Source organism: Oncorhynchus gorbuscha, linkage group LG14 (assembly GCF_021184085.1).
Source record: "Oncorhynchus gorbuscha isolate QuinsamMale2020 ecotype Even-year linkage group LG14, OgorEven_v1.0, whole genome shotgun sequence".
Classification (NCBI taxonomy): Eukaryota; Metazoa; Chordata; class Actinopteri; order Salmoniformes; family Salmonidae; genus Oncorhynchus; species Oncorhynchus gorbuscha.
In genome coordinates this window covers 18,191,863-18,212,853 of record NC_060186.1, presented here as the reverse complement: position 1 = coordinate 18,212,853, position 20,991 = coordinate 18,191,863, and the positions used below count along the sequence as shown (strand labels likewise).

General features: G+C 46.6%; 1 protein-coding gene across 1 annotated transcript in view; it reads right to left on the bottom strand.

The window, feature by feature from the left end:
• The window catches only part of LOC123994585 (potassium voltage-gated channel subfamily D member 2-like), a 194,546-nt gene extending 173,850 nt beyond the window's left edge, over nucleotides 1-20,696 (bottom strand). Inside the window, exons 1-2 of the mRNA XM_046297362.1 lie at nucleotides 20,327-20,696; nucleotides 18,811-20,011 (exon numbers count right to left, since the gene is read on the bottom strand). Of these exons, the coding sequence (XP_046153318.1) occupies nucleotides 18,811-19,922 (1,112 nt within the window). The 5' untranslated portion in view covers nucleotides 19,923-20,011; nucleotides 20,327-20,696. The remainder of the gene's footprint in view (nucleotides 1-18,810; nucleotides 20,012-20,326) is intronic.
• Nucleotides 20,697-20,991: the final 295 nt, after the last annotated feature.

Below are 20,991 nucleotides of genomic sequence, written 5' to 3'. Positions count from 1 at the left end.
CAGGCAAAAATAACCCTTTTCATTCAATTAAACCGCCAATGCCGGAACATCCAAGGTGAGCAGCGGCCCTGCAGAACAGACAAACAGGCCTTCCTGGCTCTCCTTCTTTCTTTCCTATCTTCTTTCTCACTGTTCTTTTTCGTCGTCTCCTCTGCCTGCCTCTCGACTGTTTTCTATTGTGCTCAGTTTCCCTCCCGTGTCTGGCTGAGTGTAGAAGTCTAACAAAGCCCAGCAGGCACACATAAAGTCATGTCTTTGTGCCAGAGCCACGAGTCTCTTTCCAACACCGGTGTTTACTGTTTACCTTCAATGGAGGAAAATGACATCTCTGAGTCTTTGATATGACTTGTTGATAAACAGATCAATGATTGCTGCTGAAAAAAAAGAGAGAAGGAAAGAAAGGGAGAATAGATAGAGCACTGCATTTACTAACAGGGCACAATGAACACACTCCCAGCCCACCGTCGGTGGATCAATATTCCTGATAGATAAGAACTCTGCAAACACCATTTAATAGAGATACTGATGGCACACACACACACACACAAGTATAAAGGGGAAGAGTAAGAGAGAGAGAGAGAGAGAGAGAGAGAGAGAGAGAGAGAGAGAGAGAGAGAGAGAGAGAGAGAGAGAGAGAGAGAGAGAGAGAGAGAGAGAGATAATTAGCATTAACCAACCTTTAGTGATTTTACCCACGATTTTACCCGCTGCTACTAAGAGAGAGTGAGAGAAAGATAAAGAGGGAAAGAGAAAGAAAGGGACAAAGAAAATAGAAGATATGGTGTTTCTCTAACCCCAAGCACGTTTCATTATCCACTGGTTTGTACTTTCATTTATAGTGCTAGTTGTGTGTGTGTGTGTGTGTGTGTGTGTGTGTGTGTGTGTGTGTGTGTGTGTGTGTGTGTGTGTGTGTGTGTGTGTGTGTGTGTGTGTGTGTGTGTGTGTGTGTGTGTGTGTGTGTGTGTGTGTGTGTGTGTGTGTGTGTGTGTGTGTGTGTGCACGCATATATATTTGCGTGTATTTGTGAGTGCCTGTATGTGTTTTACTTGACATGCACCATTTGCAAGGCGCTCTAACCCCCATTCAATTTGAGCAGACATTCTGAGAACAACAACGTGTCCAGCTAGGCCTTGGCTCTAAATGCACCTTGACAGCAAAAAGGAATAAGCTAGGGCTCGTTCTCCTCATAGCCAAACAGCCAACACATGATAGCCTAGCCTTCCACAAACGAAAACAGTATGAACGAAACAACTGGAGTAGAGCTATTGTACAGTAACACAGCTCAGTAGAGGACTATTGACTCCCTGTCTGTCTCCTGACCATCTCCCAATGTGTGTCTGGGCCACAGAGCCCACCCGTCACCGTCTGTCGCTCTCCGTTTATATTAAGACATAATCGATGGAAGAAGACAAGAGGCCTGGATAAGTGACTGGTAGAAAGGCTGTTTAGTCAAATCATTAACATACTGTACCGTGTATTAGGATGCAACATAGCGCCTATCTCAATTACTGTATGTGAGAGTACAAAGCCATCGATCACGTGACAATATTCATTTCTATGTGAATAACGCATCGAAGCCAAATGAAGTCAGTTAAGATGGCTTCTATTGTGCAGTTTGAGCTACTCCGGAAAGTGACGTTGCAGGCTAGCTCAGTGCTGCCCCCTCTCATTGAGTAACTTGAGTTGAAGGCAGACCGGAGTACTGCAGGCTTCCATTAGCAACTAAATGACCCTTATAACTTATTCTGTGTGCAATTTTTTAATAATCGGTTAAAGGACTGGTGTATTAGAAGCAATTATTGGTACCATGATTGTGTTAAAAAAATATATTGACCACGATTATTGCCATTTTCCCTTTCACTATAAAGGGGGTCGGCCTTGAACTTTTGTCGCTTCAATGACAGGGGGCAGTCGATCTCCCCTGGCATATCTATTGTAACTTAAGTAATGTCTTGTTCTGGTTGCAAATAATAAAACACAGTTGAGATTCAACTTGAAAAGCGTGTCCGTCGTCTCCCTGTTGCGTTCGTAATATTTGACGAGGAGGAGAAAAGGCTAATCATCCAAGCATAAAGTGGATGGATGGAGAATAGAGGTTGTAGCTGTCGTCAGATGAACACGTTTTTAGGTGTTCGCTAGGTTAAGCGAAGCAAACGAATCTAGCTGTGTTTATGGACGTAACGCAATACAGGAAGTACTGCCAGACTGTATATGCCAATCTGTCAGTCAATCTCTTTCCCAAAAACAAACTGTGAATCACCCTCTCCCTGGAACTGAAACCTCCACCTCTCTCTCCCGAAACAACTCTTTATTTCTCCAACTCTTTGTTTCTCTACTCACTTCCCCAAAACAGTACAATGTTAGCCGTTACCATGTAGGATATTATGTCATTGAGACAATTTCATCATTATACAGAACCACCACTATGACACCACCTGTCCAACTGTCCAACAGCACCAAAGTCCGGGCCAAGCTCCAAAAAGGCTGCAGGCTGCAGTTGAAGCCTCCTCGGCAATGTTCTCTTTTGTTCTCTCCTCTCTCTGGGACGAGAAGCCATCGTTTCTACTCCAGCGCGTCTCGAGGTGGCTTCATTAAAGATCCTATTTAAAGTAATCACTTAGCCGCGCTATACAAGAGAGTGTGTGCGTGTGTGTACTAGCCTCAGTGTGTGTGTGTATGTGTGTATGTGCTAGATCCTAACCCCATGCAGCATAACAAATTAATTAAATTTGGCCCATCCTAATCCACCGTTAAAAGCATATATAAGCCACCCAGAGTCAGAGAGAAAGAAGAGAGCGAAGGATGGAGGGGTCGAGAGATGGACGACAAAGAGCAAGACACCCCAAAGGTTAACTAAAGAACACCAAGTTTCAAGTTTTATTAGTCGTATGTACGGGATACACATGGTATACATCGTCCAATGAAATGCTTTCTTGCAGGTTCCTTCTCGACAACGCAACAACAATAAGAAACAGTAACAAATAATAATACGAACATAAAGTAAACGTCAGTAGAACAGAATAAATATTTTAGAATAAGTATCATACAGGAAGGCACAATTTATAGTTCAATATCTACAAGTGCGTTGGAGAAGGGGGGGGTGTATAAATTGAGCAGAATAATAGCAGCAGTTGTGATGTGTGCTAAGGGGCGGAGAATTAGAGAAGTGTTCAGCAGTCTGATGGCTTGTAGATAGAAACTCTCTGAGCCTGTTGGTATCGGCTCATGCTTCGGTAGCGTCTGCCTGGCGGTTAGGGAGAGAACAGCTCCTGGCTGGGGTGTCTGGGGTCCTTGATGATGACCTGGTTTTCTGGTTACATATTATTCATCTGAGTGCAAAACCTCAATGTTCAGTGAACACTAAACTCTTAAAGCTGTTGTATCGGTGTGATTTGCAACCCGCGTGGCTCGTATGAGAGGAAATCGATGCCTTTATCACCGATTGTAGCTGCTATCTCAATTTCAAATACGCATCAGAGGCAGCACTCACTTATCTTTGATTGATTCGCGTTCCTGCTGGGCTCTGAAATGGCCTCGTTGGATTGCACCTCTCTACATAATCATCATCACTAACACCGCCACAAAGTCATAATTCTGGCTAAACCGCACCCATTTCTACAATTTCTAACCCTAATCTTAACCCTAACCATAACCACATGGCTAACCTTATGTCTTAACCCTAACCTTAAATGAAGACCAAAAAGTGATGTTAGCATTTTTATTGTCTGGCCCTGAATGTCAAATAACAGCCAATCAGAGAAGACAGTGGTAACAACACAAGCACCTTTTAACCCAGTTGGCCTGCTCACCTGAAATCTGCTTCCTCTCTCTGTTCCTCTCTGCTGCCCGCCGCGCTGTAACTGGTGCCTGACATCTGAATGTACTGTATGATTTGATCTGTTAATTAATTCACACACTCTTCCTGGATATTAAAAGCCTTCTGATGCGGACACGGAGAGAGGGGTGGGGGGGGGTGAGCAGCATGGAAGAGATGGAGACAAAGGGAGTATTAGAGAGTGGGGGGGAGGACGAGAGGAAAAAGAGGGAGAGAGTGAGACAGGAAAGGGAGGGTGGAGAGACAAAGAGAAAGAGGGAGGGGGAGAGAAATACAGAAAGAGGGATGAAGAGAGAGATACATTGATGAATAAACATGAACAGCTCCAGAGTTTTGTTCACCCAGAGGTGAGGGTCAGAGTGTGTTCCACTGTAGTAGGTTTTTGGACTGTATCCCCTGTATAGACAGGGGACTATGCCACGGCATGCCAGGTAGTTACAGGAAGTCAAGCAGTTATGCTTGTTGACATACATACTGTGCACACTGCTCCACAGCAGAACATCTCTACATCACACACACACACACGCAAGAATACAGACACAATGACATAAACATGACAGTACACACACCACAAATGTATGCACAAATGCACTAATAAAGATTACTTAAATGAGAAAATGGTAAATAAATGTAATATTGTGACTAATTTATATTTCAAAAAACCCCAGTAGGAAGGTTGAAGCTGTCATTATCAGGTCAAAGAAAGAGCAAATATTTGTTTTTCGATGTTCAATTATATTCCGTTGTTGTACTGTAGAAATTATTATTAGATGAATGGACAGATCATTAAACACATTCACACAAAAGCAGCTCAAACAGTCTTTATACCCCAAAGGAAACCTTTCCCAAAAGTCATTTGCAATTCTTTAAATCGATACATGTCTGAGCACATGCTGCACTGGAATCCAATTTCAAATCCTTCAAACTTTATTTAAACAAACAGGTGGAAAGCAAAGTAGGGAAGAATCTAATTGTAATAACCCTCACTCCGGGAAGCCTCCATACATTGATATATGATATAATATGTAATATAATATGATGTATGATATAACATGTATCAATGAAATGGATAGAGTAAGAAAGATGTCTGTGCCTGTATGACTCCATATAGGAATGTGAGTATGATTCCACATGACACAGGGACATGAGTCACAGCATTACCACAGAGCATTACCATAATTATGTCATTGCAACAATAGTTAAAAGTAAATCATCCTCATCTGCCAATTCCATTCCACTCCGTTCGGGTACGTGGTCAACTGAACCGCCGCCTCTCCTGTCATAGTTCAGCCTCTCTTGTCATAGTCCCATGCTGTGACATGCTTGGTCACATGGCGGGAGCGGGTGGCGCGTGATGAGCAGAACTGCACATTTGCCATCGTCTGCGACATAATTGGGCATCAACTCCGTCACGTGACTTTGAAAGTATCTGGCCATTTATGACTGATGTTTTCAACACTCATCTAGTTGATTCATCTAATTTCTTGGATGAAACAGGCACATCCCCGACAACATCTAACATGGGTTAATCAGACATCTTTGTTAACTGTCTGGTGTTTTGCTTTCTCAATCTAGCTCAGTAACCTTGTTTCCCAGGTCTAAACCAGTCACTAATCAACCAACCATTCAGAGACAACAATCATGAAAACCAGCAGACACTGAAGCACCCCAGGTCTCAAGTAACCCACCCCTATATTAAAGGGAAATGTCACTAGAGTCAACCGGCCATATTTTAAAGGGAAATGTCACTAGAGTCAACCACCCCAATATTAAAGGGAAATGTCACTAGAGTCAACCACCCCAATATTAAAGGGAAATGTCACTAGAGTCAACCACCCCAATATTAAAGGGAAATGTCACTAGAGTCAACCACCCCAATATTAAAGGGAAATGTCACTAGAGTCAACCACCCCAATATTAAAGGGAAATGTCACTAGAGTCAACCACCCCAATATTAAAGGGAAATGTCACTAGAGTCAACCAGCCCAATATTAAAGGGAAATGTCACTAGAGTCAACCAGCCCAATATTAAAGGGAAATGTCACTAGAGTCAACCACCCCAATATTAAAGGGAAATGTCACTAGAGTCAACCAGCCCTATATTAAAGGGAAATGTCACTAGAGTCAACCACCCCAATATTAAAGGGAAATGTCACTAGAGTCAACCAGCCCAATATTAAAGGGAAATGTCACTAGAGTCAACCACCCCAATATTAAAGGGAAATGTCACTAGAGTCAACCACCCCAATATTAAAGGGAAATGTCACTAGAGTCAACCAGACCAATATTAAAGGGAAATGTCACTAGAGTCAACCAGCCCAATATTAAAGGGAAATGTCACTAGAGTCAACCAGCCCTATATTAAAGGGAAATGTCACTAGAGTCAACCAGCCCTATATTAAAGGGAAATGTCACTAGAGTCAACCACCCCAATATTAAAGGGAAATGTCACTAGAGTCAACCAGCCCAATATTAAAGGGAAATGTCACTAGAGTCAACCAGCCCTATATTAAAGGGAAATGTCACTAGAGTCAACCACCCCAATATTAAAGGGAAATGTCACTAGAGTCAACCAGCCCTATATTAAAGGGAAATGTCACTAGAGTCAACCACCCCAATATTAAAGGGAAATGTCACTAGAGTCAACCAGCCCAATATTAAAGGGAAATGTCACTAGAGTCAACCACCCCAATATTAAAGGGAAATGTCACTAGAGTCAAACAGCCCTATATTAAAGGGAAATGTTATTAGAGTCAACCAGCACTATATTAAAGGGAAATGTCACTAGAGTCAACCAGCCTTATATTAAAGGGAAATGTTATTAGAGTCAACCAGCACTCTATTAAAGGGAAATGTCACTAAAGTCAACCAGCCCTATATTAAAGGGAAATGTCACTAGAGTCAACCAGCCTTATATTAAAGGGAAATGTCACAAGAGTCAACAAGCCCTATATTAAAGGGAAATGTCACTAGAGTCAACCACCCCAATATTAAAGGGAAATATCACTAGAGTAAACTAGCCCAATATTAAAGGGAAATGTCACTAGAGTCAACCAGCCCTATATTAAAGGGAAATGTCACTAGAGTCAACCAGCCCTATATTAAAGGGAAATGTCACTAGAGTCAACCACCCCAATATTAAAGGGAAATATCACTAGAGTAAACTAGCCCAAAATTAAAGGGATGTGTCATTAGAGTCAACCAGCCCAATATTTAAGGGAAATGTCACTAGAGTAAACTAGCCCAATATTAAAGGGAAATGTCACTAGAGTAAACTAGCCCAAAATTAAAGGGAAATGTCATTAGAGTCAACCAGCCCAATATTTAAGGGAAATATCACTAGAGTCAACCTGCACTATATTAAAGGGAAATGTCACTAGAGACAACCGGCCCTATATTAAAGGGAAATGTCACTAGAGTCAACCAGCCCTATATTAAAGGGAAATGTCACTAGAGTCAACCAGCCCAATATTAAAGGGAAATGTCACTAGAGTCAACCAGCCCCAATATTAAAGGGAAATGTCACTAGAGTCAACCACCCCAATATATTAACTAGGGAAATGTCACTAGAGTCAACCACCCCAATATTAAAGGGAAATGTCACTAGAGTCAACCAGCCCAATATTAAAGGGAAATGTCACTAGAGTCAACCAGCCTTATATTAAAGGGAAATGTCACAAGAGTCAACCAGCCCTATATTAAAGGGATGTGTCATTAGAGTCAACCAGCCCAATATTTAAGGGAAATATCACTAGAGTCAACCTGCACTATATTAAAGGGAAATGTCACTAGAGACAACCGGCCCTATATTAAAGGGAAATGTCACTAGAGTCAACCGGCCCAATATTAAAGGGAAATGTCACTAGAGTCAACCAGCCCTATATTAAAGGGAAATGTCACTAGAGTCAACCACCCCAATATTAAAGGGAAATATCACTAGAGTAAACTAGCCCAAAATTAAAGGGAAATGTCATTAGAGTCAACCACCCCAAAATTAAAGGGAAATATCACTAGCGTAAACTAGCCCAATATTAAAGGGAAATGTCACTAGAGTAAACTAGCCCAAAATTAAAGGGAAATGTCATTAGAGTCAACCACCCCAAAATTAAAGGGAAATATCACTAGAGTAAACTAGCCCAAAATTAAAGGGAAATGTCACTAGAGTAAACTAGCCCAATATTAAAGGGATGTGTCATTAGAGTCAACCAGCCCAATATTTAAGGGAAATATCACTAGAGTCAACCTGCACTATATTAAAGGGAAATGTCACTAGAGACAACCGGCCCTATATTAAAGGGAAATGTCACTAGAGTCAACCGGCCCAATATTAAAGGGAAATGTCACTAGAGTCAACCGGCCATATTTTAAAGGGAAATGTCACTAGAGTCAACCGGCCATATTTTAAAGGGAAATGTCACTAGAGTCAACCGGCCCAATATTAAAGGGAAATGTCACTAGAGTCAACCGGCCATATTTTAAAGGGAAATGTCACTAGAGTCAACCGGCCATATTTTAAAGGGAAATGTCACTAGAGTCAACCGGCCCTATATTAAAGGGAAATGTCACTAGAGTCAACCGGCCCTATTTTAAAGGGAAATGTCACTAGAGTCAACCGGCCCAATATTAAAGGGAAATGTCACTAGAGTCAACCAGCCCTATATTAAAGGGAAATGTCACTAGAGTCAACCACCCCAAAATTAAAGGGAAATATCACTAGAGTAAACTAGCCCAAAATTAAAGGGAAATGTCACTAGAGTAAACTAGCCCAATATTAAAGGGATGTGTCATTAGAGTCAACCAGCCCAATATTTAAGGGAAATATAACTAGAGTCAACCTGCACTATATTAAAGGGAAATGTCACTAGAGACAACCGGCCCTATATTAAAGGGAAATGTCACTAGAGTCAACCGGCCCAATATTAAAGGGAAATGTCACTAGAGTCAACTGGCCATATTTTAAAGGGAAATGTCACTAGAGTCAACCACCCCAAAATTAAAGGGAAATGTCACTAGAGTAAACTAGCCCAATATTAAAGGGATGTGTCATTAGAGTCAACCAGCCCAATATTTAAGGGAAATGTCACTAGAGTAAACTAGCCCAATATTAAAGGGAAATGTCACTAGAGTAAACTAGCCCAAAATTAAAGGGAAATATCACTAGAGAAAACTAGCCCAAAATTAAAGGGAAATGTCACTAGAGTAAACTAGCCCAATATTAAAGGGATGTGTCATTAGAGTCAACCAGCCCAATATTTAAGGGAAATATCACTAGAGTCAACCTGCACTATATTAAAGGGAAATGTCACTAGAGACAACCGGCCCTACACTAGAGTCAACCGGCCCTATATTAAAGGGAAATGTCACTAGAGTCATCCGGCCCTATTTTAAAGGGAAATGTCACTAGAGTCAACCGGCCCAATATTAAAGGGAAATGTCACTAGAGTTAACCTAATAGACTACAGTATATTGAAGGGAGGGAAATGCCACAATGTTTCTAATTCATATTCATCATCTCCAGCACCACCCCAACATCAACATATGTGAAAATGATGCGTTTTTTTAATAAAAAAAGATTGAGGAAGATAATAGTTTCCAATAACATCATCAGACAATTAGTAGACAATTAGTAGGTAACATAATGAACATGAGGGGAGACAGGGAGCTGGTTTCAAGCGCAGGGCACAGCAGGTGTTTATTGTAAAGGACCACAGGAGGAGGCAGGTAGGTGGGTCCAGGGGCAGGCAGAAGGTCATACACAGGAGGAGGCAGATAGCTGGGTCCAGGGGCAGGCAGAAGGTCATACACATTAGAAGGCAGGTAGCTGGGTCTAGGGGCAGGCAGAAGGTCATACACAGCAGGAGGCACGTAGCTGGGTCCAGGGGCAGGCAGAAGGTCATACACAAGAGGAGGCAGGAAGCTGGGTCCAGGGGCAGGGAGAAGGTCAGACACAGGAGGAGGCAGGTTGCTGGGTCCAGGGGCAGGCAGAAGGTCATACACAGGAGGAGGCAGGAAGCTGTGTCCAGGGGCAGGCAGAAGGTCATACACAGGAGGAGGCACATAGCTGGGTCCAGGGGCAGGCAGAAGGTCATACACAGGAGGAGGCACATAGCTGGGTCCAGGGGCAGGCAGAAGGTCATACACAGGAGGAGGCACATAGCTGGGTCCAGGGGCAGGCAGAAGGTCATACACAGACGACACACAATTAATCTTCTCCTTTCGCCCTTCTGATGACCAGGTGGCGAATCGCATCTCTGCATGTCTGGCAGACATATCAGTGTGGATGACGGATCACCACCTCAAGCTGAACCTCGGCAAGACGGAGCTGCTCTTCCTCCCGGGGAAGGACTGCCCGTTCCATGATCTCGCCATCACGATTGACAACTCCATTGTGTCCTCCTCCCAGAGCGCTAAGAACCTTGGCGTGATCCTGGACAACACCCTGTCGTTCTCAACTAACATCAAGGCGGTGGCCCGTTCCTGTAGGTTCATGCTCTACAACATCCGCAGAGTACGACCCTGCCTCACACAGGAAGCGGAACAGGTCCTAATCCAGGCACTTGTCATCTCCCGTCTGGATTACTGCAACTCGCTGTTGGCTGGGCTCCCTGCCTGTGCCATTAAACCCCTACAACTCATCCAGAACGCCGCAGCCCGTCTGGTGTTCAACCTTCCCAAGTTCTCTCACGTCACCCCGCTCCTCCGCTCTCTCCACTGGCTTCCAGTTGAAGCTCGCATCCGCTACAAGACCATGGTGCTTGCCTACGGAGCTGTGAGGGGAACGGCACCTCAGTACCTCCAGGCTCTGATCAGGCTCTACACCCAAACAAGGGCACTGCGTTCATCCACCTCTGGCCTGCTTGCCACCCTACCACTGAGGAAGTACAGTTCCCGCTCAGCCCAGTCAAAACTGTTCGCTGCTCTGGCCCCCCAATGGTGGAACAAACTCCCTCACGACGCCAGGACAGCGGAGTCAATCACCACCTTCCGGAGACACCTGAAACCCCACCTCTTTAAGGAATACCTAGGATAGGATAAAGTAATCCTTCTACCCCCCCCCCCCTTAAAAGATTTAGATGCACTATTGTAAAGTGGCTGTTCCACTGGATGTCATAAGGTGAATGCACCAATTTGTAAGTCGCTCTGGATAAGAGCGTCTGCTAAATGACTTAAATGTAAAAAATGTAAATGTAAATACACAGGAGGAGGCACATAGCTGGGTCCAGGGGCAGGCAGAAGGTCATACACAGGAGGAGGCAGGTCGCTGGGTCCAGGGGCAGGCAGAAGGTCATACACAGGAGGAGGCACATAGCTGGGTCCAGGGGCAGGCAGAAGGTCATACACAGCAGGAGGCACGTAGCTGGGTCCAGGGGCAGGCAGAAGGTCATACACAAGAGGAGGCAGGAAGCTGGGTCCAGGGGCAGGCAGAAGGTCATACACAGGAGGAGGCAGGTAGCTGGGTCCAGGGGCAGGCAGAAGGTCATACACAGGAGGAGGCAGGTAGCTGGGTCCAGGGGCAGGCAGAAGGTCATGCACAGGGGGTCCAAAAGGGCAACAGTACAGGCAGGAAAAAGGCTAGCAATGTAGTCCGGGAGATCAGGCAATATGTAGATAACGGGAAATCCAATAGGCTAAAGTACAGGCAAGGAATAGGCAAAAAGCATCGATAGTGAGGCAGGCAAAAACTATCATACTGTCACGCCTTGGTCATTGTATCTTGTGTTTTTGTTATATGTTTGGGTAGGCCAGGGTGTGACATGGGTTTATATGTTGTATTTCGTATTGGGGTTTGTATTAATTAGGAGTGTGTATTAGTAGGGGTGTGTCTAGTTAGGCTTGGCTGCCTGAGGCGATTCCTAATTGGAGTCAGCTGATTCTCGTTGTCTCGGATTGGGAACCGTATTTAGGCAGCCTGAGTGCGCGTTGTATTTCGTGGGCGATTGTACCTGTCTTTATGTTAGTCACCAGATAGGCTGTAAGTAGTTTCACTCGTTTGTTGTTTTGTATTCTCAGTTATTTCATGTACAGCATTTTCTTCATTAAAAGTCATGAGTAACCTACACGCTGCATTTCGGTCTGACTCACTTCAAACAACAGACGAATATCATTACAGAATCACCCACCACGATTCACAGACCGAGCAGCGTGTGAACTGGCAGGATCTAAAGGAGGACGCTATGGACGGCAGAAGCAGGGATTATACGACGTGGGAAGAAATCGACAGGTGGGCGGCCGACCCAGGGCGAGTGCAGGAGCCCGCCTGGGATTCCCTACAGCAATGCGAAGAGGGCTATACACGTATGGAATCGAGAAGGAAAGCATTGCTATACAGAGCAAAAACTGAAGGTAACAGGGGAAAGCGCAGAGAGAGAGTGGCTGAGTCAGGAAACAGACCTGAGCCTACTCTCTCTGTTAATCGTGAAGAGCAGTTGCAATGGGAGAGAATGCATCATTTGGAGATTTGGACATGGGAGGAGGAATTAGACGGTCAAGGACCCTGGGAGCAGCCGGGAGAATATCGCCGTCCCAAGGAGGAAATAGAGGCAGCTAAAGCGGAGAGGCGTATGTATGAGGAGGCAGCACGGCGACGCGGTTGGAAACCGGAAAGTCACCCCCAAAAAATATTGGGGGGGCTAAAAGGGAGAATAGTTATGCCAGGTAGGAAACCTGCGCATACTCCCTGTGCTCACCGTTGGGCTAGAGAGACCGGGCAGGCACCGTGTTATGCTATGGAGCGCACGGTGTTTCCAGTGCGGGTGCAGAGCCAGCTGCGTCTCATACCAGCCCTTCCTATTGGCCGGGCTAGAGTGGGCATCGAGCCAGGTAAGCTTGGGCAGGCTCGGTGCTCAAGAGCTCCAGTGCGCCTGCACGGTCCGGTCTATCCAGAGCCACCTATACACACCAGTCCTCCGGTAGCAGCTCCCCGCACCAGGCTTCCTGTGCGTGTCCTCGCGCCAGTACCACCAGTTCCAGCACCACGCACCAGGCCTCCAGTGCGCCTCTCCTGTTCAGCGCAGCCAGTGCTTTTCTCCCCTCCTGCGCTGCCGGAGTCTCCCGCTTGTTTAGCGCAACCAGAGCTGTTCTCTTCTCCTGCGCTATCGGAGTCTCCCGCCTGTTTAGCGCAGCCAGAGCCTTTCTCCTCTCCTGCGCTGCCGGAGTCTCCTGTCTGTCCAGCGCCACCAGTGCTCCCAGTCGGCCCAGCGCGTCCAGTGCGCCTCGCCTGTTCAGCGCAGCCAGAGCCTTTCTCCTCTCCTGCGCTGCCGGAGTCTCCTGTCTGCCCAGCGCCGCCAGTCGGCCCAGCGTCACCAGTCTGCCAGGATCCGCCAGAAGTGCCAGTCTGCCAGGATCCGCCAGAAGTGCCAGTCTACCAAGATCTTCTAGATCGGCCAGACAACCTTAATCATCCAGGTCCACCAGCCAGCCAGGATTTACCGGAGCCTACTACCTGCCTGAGCTTCCTCTCAGTACTGAGCTTCCTCTCAGTACTAGGCTCCCTCTCTGTACTGGGCTCCCTCTCAGTACCGAGCTTCCTCTCAGTACCGAGCTTCCTCTCAGTACCGGGCTTCCCCTCAGTACCGGGCTTCCCCTCAGTACCGGGCTTCCCCTCAGTACCGGGCTTCCCCTCAGTACCGGGCTGCTTCGGTCCCGGGCTGCCCCTCTGTCCCGGGCTGCCCCTCTGTCCCGGGCTGCCCCGCTGTCCTGAGTTGCCCCTCTATCCTGAGTTGCCCCTCTATCCTGAGTTGCCCCTCTATCCTGAGTTGCCCCTCTATCCTGAGTTGCCCCTCTATCCTGAGTTGCCCCTCTGTCCCGAGCTGCCCCTCTGTCCCGAGCTGCCCCTCTGTCCCGAGCTGCCCCTCTGTCCCGAGCTGCCCCTCTGTCCCGAGCTGCCCCTCAGTTATGTGGGGATCAGGGTGAGGACTATTAGGCCATGGTCGGCGGAGAAGGTGGATTATCCTAGGACGCGAAGGGGAGGAACTAGGACATTTATGGAGTGGGGTCCACGTCCCGAGCCAGAACCGCCACCATGGACAGACGCCCACCCGGACCCTCCCTATGCTCTTGAGGTGCGTCCTGGAGTCCGCACCTTAGGGGCGGGGGGGGGGTTCTGTCACACCTTGGTCATTGTATCTTGTGTTTTTGTTATATGTTTGGGTAGGCCAGGGTGTGACATGGGTTTATATGTTGTATTTCGTATTGGGGTTTGTATTAATTAGGAGTGTGTATTAGTAGGGGTGTGTCTAGTTAGGCTTGGCTGCCTGAGGCGATTCCTAATTGGAGTCAGCTGATTCTCGTTGTCTTGGATTGGGAACCGTATTTAGGCAGCCTGAGTGCGCGTTGTATTTCGTGGGCGATTGTACCTGTCTTTGTGTTAGTCACCAGATAGGCTGTAAGTAGTTTCACTCGTTTGTTGTTTTGTATTCTCAGTTATTTCATGTACAGCATTTTCTTCATTAAAAGTCATGAGTAACCTACACGCTGCATTTCGGTCTGACTCACTTCAAACAACAGACGAATATCATTACACATACAGGAGTAAATCATGGAGAAAACCAGCGCTCCAAAAGAAGTGTGTCACAAAACAAGCAACCTCACAATGATGGGGTGCAAAGAACTGAACTAAATAGTGTGTGCTAATAACATAAAGGTGTGTGAACAGGTGATTAGAATGCAGGTGATTGGGACCTGGAGAGGGAGCTGCGTTCAGGGGATCAAGGTGTTTGAGAGTGTGAGCTGGAAAGTGGGCTGGAAAGTGAGCTGCGTTCAGGGGATCTACCTCTTTGAGGGTGTGAGTTGGAAGCCTACTCATAATTGGTCAAAATCACACAAATAACATAGATGATGTGATTGGAAAGACTTGTCTTCCTCTATCTTCTTTACTACAAAACTTAAACGCTCAATTTTCACATATATTGATGTTGGGGTGGTGCAACATGAGATGATGAATATGACAACAATTTTGAAGTTTCCCTTTAACCCTTTAAGCTCTGTTTATCTAGGTGACCACACCAGTTCGTGAATAATTACATGGCTGTTATTGCATGTCTCCTCCCAGGCATACTGATCCAAAGTCAGCCAATAATGAGTGCAACCTAAGTCCGGCTCCATATTGGGATCGAGACAGGCTCAGTACAGGATGAAACCTGGGGCAGGGTCCCTACCAGGCTCCTGACATAGTAATGAGAGTCCTGATCATGCATGTAACCCTTTTGTGACTCCAACAGACTTGACCTCTAATCCCTGACCCTCCCCATGTGACTACAGAGTTCCTAGGAGCTATAATCCTTACGAGACCCTAGAGACTAATCGTATTTTATATGGCCCCCTATTAGAATGAGTCTATGGCCTTGAGTAGCATCATGCATAACCAACCTATACTATGTGTGCAACACCTTCAGCAAGCAACAAATGGTTGTCCATTGAAGCTGCAAATCCTCATGGGGCTAGGCATCCCATTCAGTCAACTGCACATATCAGAGGGTCCACATTGAGCCCTTGATTAAGGGGAAAAGGTGTCTCATTTAGTGAGTCTGCTGACTTGCCTCTCTCCCTCTGTCATTGCCCATCTTTCACTCTTCCTCTCTCCTCTGTCAGTCTATTAGTGGCTCTCCCTCTCTCCTTCACTCATTCTCTCCTCTGCATCTCCAGTAGTGACAGATGCTTCAGTAATGGATGCCGTTTGACAGTGAATAAGCCAATTAGAATGGCAGTGATTTAATTGGCCCTGGACGCTTTCACTGAATCCACAAACGAGTCAATTAGTGGGACCGTGAGGGGCCACGGGGCCAGAAGCAGGACAAGGGGGTTAAGCTGTGACACTGATTCAAGTTATTCAAGTGTTACACATTCTATAACCACTGTGGTTATTATTTGACCTTGCTGGTCATCTATGAACACTTGATTAATGATTAATTAAAGTTGTCCACCTCCCAATCACTGATACACACAGACAAAGGCAGACACAGACACACACACACACACACACACACACACACACACACACACACACACACACACACACACACACACACACACACACACACACACACACACACACACACACACACACACACACACACACACACACACACACACACACACACACACACACACACACACACACACACATACTGCCTCTCTTCCCGGGGATAGCCAAACCACGGAAGTCTGCATGGACACGCAGTGTACACAGTACAATATGAATCCCTGGGCAACTGCACCACAGGAGCCAGACCTTATATAGCATGATACTGCAGGTCAGAGACAGGCTGGGGATTTGAGAGAGCTAGCAACAGTAAGAGGCTGAGGTATACTTAAGCAATAAGGCCTGAGGGGGTGTGGTATATGGACATTATACCACAGGAAAGGGCTGTTCTTACACACGACGCAACACAGAATGCTTGAATACAACCCTTAGCCGTCGTATATTGGCCATGTACCACAAACCCCCAAGGTGCCTCATTGCGATTATAAACTGATTAACAGCATAATAAGAACAGTACAAATAAAAGTTTTGTCATGACCCGTGGTATACAGTCTGATATACCATGGCTCGAACCACTAAGTTTATAATGGTGAATTTGGTGCAGCCAGTGATATTGCTAAAGTATATGGGTGCATTGAGCAACGTGGAGTGCTGCAGTGTGCTCATAAAAGACACAGCAGTGAGAGAAAACTCATACTGGTCTCTGCTGTGACTTCTTATCTCTCTCTCTCTCTCTCTCTCTCTCTCTCTCTCTTTCTCTCTGTCTCTCTCTCTGTCTTGACACCTTTATCTCACTCCCTCTCTCTGCCCTTTCTCCATATATCCCTATGACCTTTTCCTTCTCTTTCTCTATATCTCTTTCCCTCCCTCCTTCTCTCTCTTTTACCTGCTTCACTGAGCATACCTCCCTCCCCTCCCCTGCTCCCTGCAGTTCCCAGCCACAGATCCATCCCTGTCTCTGGTCCCCTGGCAAGGTAATGAGACATTAAAGAACGATAGCCTACGTCCGCTTAAGAGCTATGTCCTTGCTCAATCTACCAAAACACTCCTCGCACTCATGTACAAGCACACACACACACGCACACACACAGACACACACATTTGAGGGAATTGTAGGGATTTTTAAGGACATAAGTACTGGACATGTATTTATTTTTGATAATTCTGTCCAGGGCATTTTTATCATACACTCGTTACATCCAATGACTTGGTGTAAGGCACTGGGCCAATGCAATAGAATAGAAACAGATGACTGTGTGTTCGTACTCTCAAACAAAGGCTAATGCAGCTGTGTAGTCACCACCTGTCAAGCCCTGGGCACAGTAAACACAGACTGGCCTCAGGTACTGCCATCGCCCGCACCCACGAACAGACACACACACTGGCACTGCAGCCAGAAACACACCACACACAGTAACCAGCTGATTGACACATTGGCAAAACGAAGAAGTGAGGCTTCTATTATGAGCCAACAGAATGGTTTCTGGTTATGGATGAGAGCTTGGCTGTGTATCAGTGAGGTTACTGTGTCTGTGGTTGCTTTTCTTCCCTGAATTTCTTTGTCTTAGGCCTATCTCATTAACAGAAAGGCCAAGACACACACACACACACAAACACTCACAGAAAGAACGAACCACTCCTACTGCGTCAGCCATTAGCTCAGTGGTGAGTGTGAACCAGTAATTGCATTTTGTTATTGATATCATCCAATCTGACAGTGGGGACATGCTACAACACAAACTACACACGATGAGGTGTGGCAATCTATTCCTCTACCTCTTTCTCTTAGCCACTATTTTCTCTCCATCTCTCCCCTTCTACACATGCAATTACAGAATAAAGTAATCAGAGCACAACAGGCCTTCCAATCAAATTCACTGGGAGACACATATAGACAAACTGTCAGGCAATAGGCTCAATAATGAACAAAAAAAACAATCAAATAGAGAAATACCAGCTCTTGACCTATGAGTAATTGGGCCTTGTGAAATCTATCATGTTAACTATGACGCTGCCGCTCCACGTGTGTGTTCATGAGCCGAATGGACTTCAACGACGCTGTGATCAAAGCGTCAGACGTGGGTTTTAGCGCTCCATTTGATTACCACTTTAGAGGATGATTCACACCCGTGAACTGTTGGCAGGGAAAGTAACGGCAAAGCTGGAGCACGCAATGCTGAAGAGAGCCGTAGCGCTTCGTTTCAGCACCATGGAGAGCGCACCGTACTGCACTGCCATGCTTGCCGCTCCGCTTCAGCACCACGGAGAGCGCAGTGCAACTGCTATGCTTGCGGCTCTGTTTCCCCAAGGCGCGCAACTCTCTTTTTCAACACCATCGAGAGCGCACAATAGGCTTCCACTGCACAGCGCAGGTGGGAGAAATCGGCAAAGGCATCAATGAACAGTAGCCCCAGGACTAATTTTAATGAATGGGTGTACACATCAACAGCAATAGATGCCTCTTGCACAGATTAGACTGCAGCTCTGCAGCTGTTGCCACTTTTCAAACTGAGTATGGCTAGAGAGATGGGCTGTGTGAGAGAAATCTATTGCAGTATATTCTGATTTAAATATTGTCATTGATCTCTCTCTGCTCCTCCCATGTTTTCTATGTATAACTCTCTTCATTTGACTGTGTTGAAGAGGTGTGAATCTTAATGATGAGAACTGCTGCAGTGGTTATGATATGATGACATCATAGGCCTACAGCTTGGCCTGTGAATAAGGAAAATGCCTCTGAGGACTTTGAATGTGAATGTTATTGTGAATGCCCTAAACCGTTCACGTGAAAGTCTTTCATGTAAATCGGGATTTAGGCAGGCCTCTGAGCCATTTACCCAACCTTCCATTCACACTGCAGCTGCGTAGAGAGGGCACACTCAAAGGAGAGAGCAACAGCAAACCAATGCTACTGATTTAGGGTTGACACGACAACATACCTCCTGAGCATGTGACCACACATTTACACTGTATGGTAAGCTGGACCAGCACCTACCCCAGAGTTGTCATGGTGACGATGGTGTACCAGAAGGCTGCTGGGATGCTGGTGAACTTGCTGGCTGAGGAGCCCTTCTCAGCATAGAACATGACAGTGGCGAAGATGATGATGGCCATGGTGAGGGAGAAGAGCAGGAACCCCAGCTCCGAGGCGCAGCTCTTCAGCGTGTAGCCCAGGATGCGCAGCCCCGCAGAGTGGCGGGAGAATTTGAAAATCCTGAAAACGCGGAAGACCCTCAGGGTGACGAAGGCCCCGCTGACGTCCTCATTGTCCGTCATGACCAGGCCGATGTAATAGGGCATAATGGCCACCACATCGATGACGCTCATCACGCTCTTGATGAAGTTCCAGCGGCTGGGCGCCGCCATTAGACGCAGTAGGTACTCCACGGTGAAGATCATGACGCAGGCCGTATCCAGACAGAAAAATGCCAAGGCGTACCGCTCCCCGCACGACACCTGTTTGACCCGATTTGGCAAAGTCCCGCACGGGACCGTCTCCACCACGTTGGCCATCACGGAAACAGCAATGAAGAAGCCGGTGACATAATAAAACACCAGGGCCATGGTGCTCGTGTGGGGGTTCTCGAAGGCCCGCCACATGGTTTCTCGGAATGTCATATCCGGCGGGACCATATCGTTCTGGTTCTCGCTGTCCTCGTCATCCTGGATCCTTTCCTGGTTCTCCCGCCGCCGGTCCTTGTACTCTTCATAGCAACAGTCCCCTATGATCTCCGGTATGATCCCAAAGAAGGACAGCTCCTCATCGTAGGCTGAGATGCACTCCTGGCGCGGGTAGTGCAGCTTACCGGTACGGTAGAAGTTCAGAATGTGTCTGAAAATATCCGGGTCACGGTCGAAAAAGTATTCGTTTGTCTCCTCGTGGAAGAAAAATTCCCGCTCCGTGCTGCCCAGTAAAGTGTCCGGGTACCGCTCTAATGTATTCCGCCACGTCTGGAACTTCTGTCCGCTGACATTGAGCAAGATGAGCCCGTCCTGCCTCCGCCGGTTGTCAGGTGGAGGCGTCGGCATGGGCGCACTGGCTACCGGCATCCATCCTATAGCAGCCGCCCGGGCGAAGGGTAACCACGCCGCCACTCCCGTTGCCATGGTGACCCACTGTGTGAGACCCGGTCCCGGTGAAGAGCTCTCGACGCTCTGGTGGGCGATCACAAAACCACAGCGTGGCGAGAAGACATCTGGAGAGGCAGGAAAACAACCCAAGCATTAGCCTACTCATAGGCTACACTGTGACATATCATGCATGGCTGAAATTAATAAATCGTCCACAGGCTGTTCATTCGGTTTCCTTCTGAAACTCAATAAATAATAACATCTAAATGCATTGCACAGACATGTCCCACGTATAGCCCTACTGTCTTCGATAGTGGATGTAAAAGCGTGAGAACGAGTAGTCACTGAACCAATATTTAGCAGTAGAATATACATGATTAAACGGCAATAGTCTGGGAATTGAAAGCACACACAACAAACGAGTAATGTAGCCTTCTCACCTCTGCGTAAAAGTGACTTGTTTGAAAAATAAAGCTTTCCGTTCTATTTCTAATATAAAACAATCCTCTCTGCACACAAAAGTATCCAGAAAATTATCCAGAAAACGAACCAGGAACAAGTTCAGAACGGGAGTAATTCCGTGCTCCAAACACGGGAAAAGACTTGGCTCCAGTCATACAAGGACATTCTCGAGCGCTTTCTCTAGCCAAACAACACCCGGAAGCTCAGCTCGCGCCTCCCGCTTCTTTTTCACTCCTAGAGCTCGAGCTCTTCAAGAAACGCGCAACTGTGATCCTCTTCGGAGACCAATGACTGTATGGGCCGAGTCCACATCGACAACTGTGCTCTGTGTTCGCAGCTGATGCGCGAAAGGACATAAAATCACACACACACGCGCGCGCGCGCTCACCACAGACACACACAAATGCACAAGTGTGCTACCAACATAACACAAGCTGCGGCTCCAGCTGCGGAGGCAACCGTTGAATAATTACATAATAACCACTAGAGAGAGAAGGGGAGAGAAGGGGGGATCAATAACCGAATTTGCAGAATCGTTGAAGGAGAGCAACAAATATGGAAGTTGTTGGCTCGGTTTCCTCTCCTCTCCCCCACTCTCACTGATGTGCAGCTGCGCCGAAAACCCAAGTTCCTCTCCCCAGTT